Here is a 7380-nt window from a genome sequence, read left to right on the forward strand (position 1 = left end):
ACAAATGAATTATACAAATGGTAATATCCATAGCAAGAAACTATAGCTATGAAACGTAATGGGTCAAATTATAGCTAAAGAAACTTATTAAATTTAATCTCTTTGATATTTATGAAATCTCATCGTATATTTATACACAAGTGAGAACAAATAGAGACCTTCAAAAAAATTATCCAATCAAATATGTACCAAAAGATCATAGATCTGACGAATTCATGGTGTTTATAGGTGAACTGGATGAAAACTTAACATAAATATTGTATATTATGAAGATATTTATCATTTATAGCAATAAAATATATTTTTCTCACTTAGAAACTTATAATATATTTATATATAATTTTAATACATATTATAAAAAAATAATTTATAGAACATATATAATTTATCTTTACGGTAATGACTTGCTATATATGGAATTACCTTCTTCATGTTAATTCTTTTCCCGGTCTTGTAATCTCCCTGGAGCTTGCTAGCTAAAGTCGGTTCCATTACTAAACGCAACTGTTCAGCCAATTCCTGAGACAACCTCGTAGTTCGAAGTTCATAATTTTTCCAGAGAGTTGTGGCACTCTCTCTCATTTCATTGGATACCTCCTCAAGGTTACGGGCCTTGCCCAGGTCGTCATCATCTACTGAGAGCTCGCTAAGCCGATTTATGTCCTCAGACAAAAAGGTCCTGTTCACTGATACCAAACTCTGGGACAAACTAGGGACAGTGGTACCATCTCTAGTATCAACTTCAGATGGTGATCCCAGTTGCTCCTCAGTGTTCATCATCTCTGATCCCTTGCCCTTGTCATTGCTGAAACTTAAAGCAGAATTACTGATAGTATGTGCTTCAGTCTCAATCTCCATTTCAGAAATGTCATCTTTTCTCTCTGTAGTTACAGTTTCTCTTTCAAGATCGTTTCCATGTACATTTTTGTCTACTTGATCAGCTGTTGCTGGCCCAAGTGCTTGAGCAGTTCCCTTTTCAAATTCAGCAGTATATGAATATTCATTTGCATTTTCAGCAGCCAAATCATCTGGAGCTTCACTCTCCTGGAGATCAAGGGAGACTTTGACTCTGTCTTTCCACCCCTCAAGGGCATCACCCACACTACGACAAGGGTTAGGTTGAATCCTTTGATGTGATGAATCAGCTGGAGGTAAAGGATTTTCAGGTTGATCACTGCCCAGTTTTTGTCCATTTGAAGAATCAGAAGCCATGATTTCAACCATAGAGGCATCGGGAAAACCTCTCATGGGAGCAAGGTCATGTTGAAGCCCACTAACATCAGATCCCTTCGCTTCAGGAGCAATATCTTTTAAATTTGCTTGATTAAATTCACCTCTAGGCTCAGACGCAGCAGTTGGGACATTATCACTCACAGATTGAGAAGTGTCCGATTGCAGCATCTCTCTATTTTCTGTTGTTGGTTCCTTTTTTGTGTCATTTGCAGGATCACCTTCTTCACCAGCTCCTCCAGAACTTTCCTCCAAATGCTCAGGGTCTGCCTCATCAAAAGTTGCATCTGAATCAGCGCTTTCATCTCCCTCATTTTCATCAGCAGGATTGCCTTGCTGGTCCAAATCATCTTCCATCATCGGTTCAGCAGTCTCTGGTTCATCCATATTACAATCATCTTCAGGACCTTCCTCATGTTCATCATTTTACTGTAACTATTTTTATTCACCATGTTGGATAGTTAAGTTTGCAAAAATGGTGGCTGAAAATGGGAAAGAAGAAGAAAAAAATAATTAAAAAATCGACTAAATAGGGTTTTCACGCGCGCTCAACAAGTGTATTACACTCTCTAAGCCATGTAAGCAAAAAGTGTCAAAATGACACAGCGAGACCCTACATGAGGTGTCTAAAATGAACATCGCCCACTTAAGGTGCCTAAGTGAAATTTCGTGCCAAATTTAAGGGGCCACCGATGGGTTAGCCCTTATATCTATATTGCATGCATGATTTACTTTTAGGCCTAACCCATCAGTGATCCCTTAAAGTTGGCATCAACTTTCACTTGGACAACTTAACTAGATTTTGTTCATTTTAAACACCTCATGTCTAACCTCATTGGGTCATTTTGACACTTTTATATTTTCAAAACCACATTTTAAGTGCGTACATCCAGACGCCTCTTATGTGAAAAAATAAACGAATCAATATGTGACATGTGGACATTTTATTTTATTTTTTAAAAACTCAATTTTACTTTCTTTTTTTTCCAGATCCCAAACCCCATGCCCCCACCTCTTTTCTTCTTCCTCTTGTGCCTCCTTCCCCTTTTCGTTTGTTCTTCTCTATCAAAAAGGCAAGAACATAGGTTAGTTCACAAAGTAAAATACGTTGGGAGAATAAGGAAAATCATATCAAATCAAAAAGTTTTTGTATGACATTTAAAAGAAGTTGATTTCTTGTGCTACTACGATTGGGATTTACAATGAAGGATATGTAAAATAAATTTCATTTTTTTTTCATTGGAGGTTGTTCTTTATTTTTTTTTATCCCTTGAAATCAATTTAATTTCGTAATTTCAATGGAGAAGGTAAGAATGTAAATCAATTTTTTTCATTTGAAAGAAGTTGATTTCTTTTTTTGTTCCCTTGAAATCGATTTAATTTTGAATATGAATCAAGATGCAAATTTGATTTTCAAAGAAGACGGAAGAATCAAAGAGTGTAACCTAGTAAAGTATTGTAGAATTATTTTAAAAAGTTGCGTGGGTGATGGAGGATAGCAGAAGGTGGAGAAGATGGAAGGGAGAAAGCAAGGAAGAAGAAGGAGAATAAAATATTTACAAAAAAAGTCTCTGACGCGCTTAAAATTCGTGTAGCACACGTACCATGCTTAGTCAGCAAAAAGTGTCAAAATGACACAACGAGACGCGACATGAAGTGTCTAAAATGAACAAAACTTAGTTGAAGTGTCTAAGTGAAAGTTGGTGCCAATTTTAGGGGGCCACTGATGGGTTATGCCTTACTTTTAATACATAGTGCAGATTTGATATTACTCCCTCCATACACTTTAAATTGTCATAATAAGACCATGCACAACGCTTAAGAAAATTTAATAAGAGGTGCAATTTGAATAATATAACTATATTATTAAATATCAATCATTATGAAAATAATTGTTAATTATTAAGGGTAGAATTGGAAAAAAATGACTAATTGTTTCTTGATTGTTTTAATTGACAATATGTTTGAGATAACTATTTTTAGTATACCTGATAATTAAAAGAAACGGAAAAAAAATTACTATGTATGACTATAAATAGTACTACAAATAAAAATTATCACTAAAATCAATAATTATTTATTTAAAAAAATACTCAAAATGCTAAGTTGCCATCACATTTTTTCATTTATTTACATTTTGATAGACAAAAAATGAATACATGATGAAATGTTAATTGAGGTATTCAGGTACGTCATTGTTGCTAAAAATAAAAATTGAACTCTATACTTTCTTCACCGTTGCTTTCCATTAAATGCTTTCTTCTTTGTCAACTACTTCATTTATCCTAATTTATATCACATCTTTTTCAATCTTATAGAGTTAAATAAAGAGACTTTTTTAGCACAAATTTATTTATACACCTTTTACATAATTTAAATTATTAATTAACGTAATTTATAATATTTTTATATATTTTTAATTATATAAATTATTTTTAAAAATATTAAATGTTGCATGTCTGAATTCACGATCATATAAATTGGAGGAGATGGAGTAAGTACTAATACTTTTGTCTCAATCTATCTAATTTGGTGCACTCTTTTTTAGTTTATTTAAAAAAAAGTTATTTTTTTATAATTCTAAATAAATTTTAACCATGTAAATATCTAAAATTTGTTTCTTTATTTATATTGAGAGGGAAGGAGTACTTTTCATTTAATTTAAAGAAGAATTATTTACATCATTGCTCACAAAAGCAACAAAAAGAAACCATGTTCTAGTTTCCATAGGTAGAAGAAGAGCCCATGGTTTTCATTCACATAGTAAAACAACTAGTGGCTTACAAAATTTTGATTATTTTTTTTCAACTTGTTCAAACTTTAATTCAATTCTTGTTTGTACCACAAGAAATGGCTTTTCATCAACATGAAAGGTTAAGCCCTTAAACTACTATTGCTAGTAGTATATATACACATACACATAAATGTTAACTTCCATAAGTAACAAATTAAGTTGAGTTCCCTTATATAATTTTATTGTAAAGTTTGATCATCAATCATCATGAGTAGCTTTAGTGAAGAACAAGAAGCTTTGGTAGTTAAATCATGGGGGTCTATGAAGAAGGATGCTGGTGAATGGGGTCTCAAATTCTTTCTCAAGTAGGCACACTATAACTATTTACTTCCTTCTGTTTCAATTTATTTGTCCTATTTTCTTTTTAATCCGTTTTAAAATAAATGACAATTTTCCACGTGATACACTTAGGATCATAAGATTAAAGAATATTTTGAATTGTTCAATCTACGTTTCGTTAATTAAAACACTATAAGATTAAAATAATTTCTTAAAACTTTGTACAATTTAAATACAGACAAATAAATTAAAACAAAAAAGTATATATTATGACTTATTATTTTGGATATTGGTTGAATAATATAATTAGATGAATTTATTGATGATTTTCAGGATATTTGAAATAGCACCATCGGCAAAAAAGATGTTCTCATTCCTCAAAGATTCAAATGTGCCATTGGATCAAAATCCTAAGCTCAAAGTTCATGCTAAATCTATCCTTGTCATGGTAACTACAATGCCATTACTACTATTTTACTCTGTTCCTTTGTCTCAATTTAAGTATCTTATTTTTTTGTTTTATTTCAAAAATAATAAAAGAGTGCATTTTGCTATGTTTAATAAGCTTACAATTCAAATATCTTACGTGACAAGTTTAAAATCATAAAATGTGAACCATCTTTTTCTGCATCCCATATGACATGCTTTTAGATCACAAGATTGAAATACATTTTGATGCATTATTATATATTTTTAATTTAAGGTTATAATAAAATTATTACAGCTTAATGATATATACCTTTGATCTATAGAGACAATATTTTTTTTTCTTCATAATTAATTTGTTTTTATGGCAGACTTGTGAAGCAGCAGTTCAACTTAGAAAAGCTGGAAAGGTTGTGGTGAGGGATTCCACTCTAAAAAAAATAGGTGCTACACATTTCAAGTATGGTGTGGCTGATGAGCATTTTGAGGTATATATAATATTAATAATAATAATATTATAAACCTTCTTAGTATATTTGAATATACTTTTGGGCATACCAAATTTATTATTTTTATAATAAGGATTCTAGATCCTACTTATAAGATTATACTGCGTATATATGTTATTATTGTATCCTCTTGACTAGCATTGGAAATGATGTGTAAGATATAGTGTCAGAGAAATGAATTTTGGATTTGACTCAATCCGAAAAGCTAGCATAAGAGATGATGATTGTCCAAGTCATATAAAGAGACCACTCTAATCCTCGATAGACTCCTCAACCCCCCATCCTTCACGTCCTGGGTATTTGGAGCATGTGTAAAAATTGAATTAAGATGAGTCCTGCTGTGATATCATGTTTTAAAAACAATGAATCTTGAGCCTAATTTAGTTCTTAAAAATTAGCCAAAAGTGAAAATTGCTCGATATGTATAAAAAGCACACTCATCCCTTTAACCATCGATGTGTGACTCTTCACGTAGAGTCTTTAAAACTCTAGATAAAACAAATTAAATAGTCATTCAATTTGGCAAATTATCACAAAAATACATATGTTGGAAATTAAAATTCTATTATTTTGGTTGACAGGTAACAAAATATGCCTTGTTGGAGACAATAAAAGAAGCAAGTCCAGAAATGTGGAGTGTTGACATGAAGAATGCATGGGGAGAGGCCTATGATCAATTGGTTAGTGCTATCAAGACTGAGATGAAGTAGCTAACCTTCAAAATCCAATAAAATAAATAAATTTACATCCTCTTGTATAACAACAACAATAACATTAGTCTCGTAAATGGGGTCTGAAATCGAGAATATAATGTATGCATATCTTATTTCTATTTTTTATGGAGTAGAAGGACTGATTCCGATGGACTATCGGCTCAAAATATTTTGTATTACTTTCAAAGTTTTGTAATCTAATTCGTGTGCTATGTCTTTTGTATATATGTATGGATTATTTATTTTTTGCATTTTTGTATACATTATCTAAGGAATTAATTTGGTGTATGAATTTTATTTTTCTAGTCATGTATCAAAGGAATTAATTTGAAAAATAAGGCAAGTAATAACCTTCTCTATAAAAAAATTGTTTTTAATTATTAATGCACCTAAGATAAATCCTTTAATTAGGTGTAAGGCAAAAGTATTCATTACCTCTTGAATTTGAAGCTTTTTATTCGGTGTACACTTAAACTATATTCCGTTTTGATTACCCCGAACTTGTTTATTCCTCCATCACGTACACCTTTTTTGTCCACCTGCTTCTATTGTGATTACACGCGCGCAACAACTGGCAAAAGTGATGATGTGGATTTTCACCTGGATAAATAATAGCCACCTAGATAAATTAATATGACAAAAAATAATTATGATCAAACCTTCTCACCTTAAACTTTCGGACTAAGCTTCTCACTAAAACTTCTGGACTAAACTCGAAAATCTTCAAGAAATTAATATTTAGTACTGGAGAACTCAGATTAAATGCCAGCACAAGACTTTTATTGTTGAAAATAAAACAAATTAATTTTGGATTAAAAAAAATCGGTAGGGATTGGGGTTGTTTCTGCAAAAGTATCTTGAAGAAGATGGGTTGTAGGGGAGGATGCGGGGTTGTAGGGGAGGGGATAGGGTGCTGCAAAATAGATTTTAAAATAATTAGATAAAATGCTACATGTCATTTATTCATTGGATAGTTTTTCTTAAATTTAAAATTCATTGTTTAAAAGTTATTTCTGAATAAGGGCTGATTTCGCGAAACTCCTTCTGGATTTGAGTTTTTCTAGACGTGAAGTTGGTCGATTAAATTTCAAATTTGTCTGAAATTCTTACCAAGTAAGTGTTAATCTTTGTTTCCTTTACTTTTCATTTACATTTTGCCATATTTGTCGTTTAAAATATGTCAAATATTAAAGAAAATGGAAATTTTACGTTTTTTACCGTTGTAGCTTTATGATGTGGCAAAAAATCACCTCATTGCGCGCCTAGTAGAGTGTGTTGTCAATTTCTATGTCAGGTGGACGATAAAGGTATACGCGATGGAGGAATAAACAAGTTTGGAGGTAATTAAAACGGAATATAATTTAGGAATACAATGAATAAATTTTTTTAAGTTCAGTGGGTAATTAATACTTTTGCCTTAGGTGTACTA

At 31.5% G+C, this 7380-nt stretch overlaps 1 protein-coding gene across 1 annotated transcript; it reads left to right on the forward strand.

The window, feature by feature from the left end:
- Positions 1–4210: 4210 nt before the first annotated feature.
- Positions 4211–6114, forward strand: LOC102577514 (hemoglobin). Its single transcript, NM_001288139.1, is given in 4 exon segments — positions 4211–4329; positions 4637–4751; positions 5101–5217; positions 5820–6114. Coding segments are annotated over 4 exon segments (459 nt in total). The 5' UTR covers positions 4211–4231; the 3' UTR covers positions 5949–6114.
- The last annotated feature ends 1266 nt before the right edge of the window (positions 6115–7380 follow it).

This window comes from Solanum tuberosum, unplaced genomic scaffold, assembly GCF_000226075.1.
Source record: "Solanum tuberosum cultivar DM 1-3 516 R44 unplaced genomic scaffold, SolTub_3.0 scf00272, whole genome shotgun sequence".
NCBI classification, from domain to species: domain Eukaryota; kingdom Viridiplantae; phylum Streptophyta; class Magnoliopsida; order Solanales; family Solanaceae; genus Solanum; species Solanum tuberosum.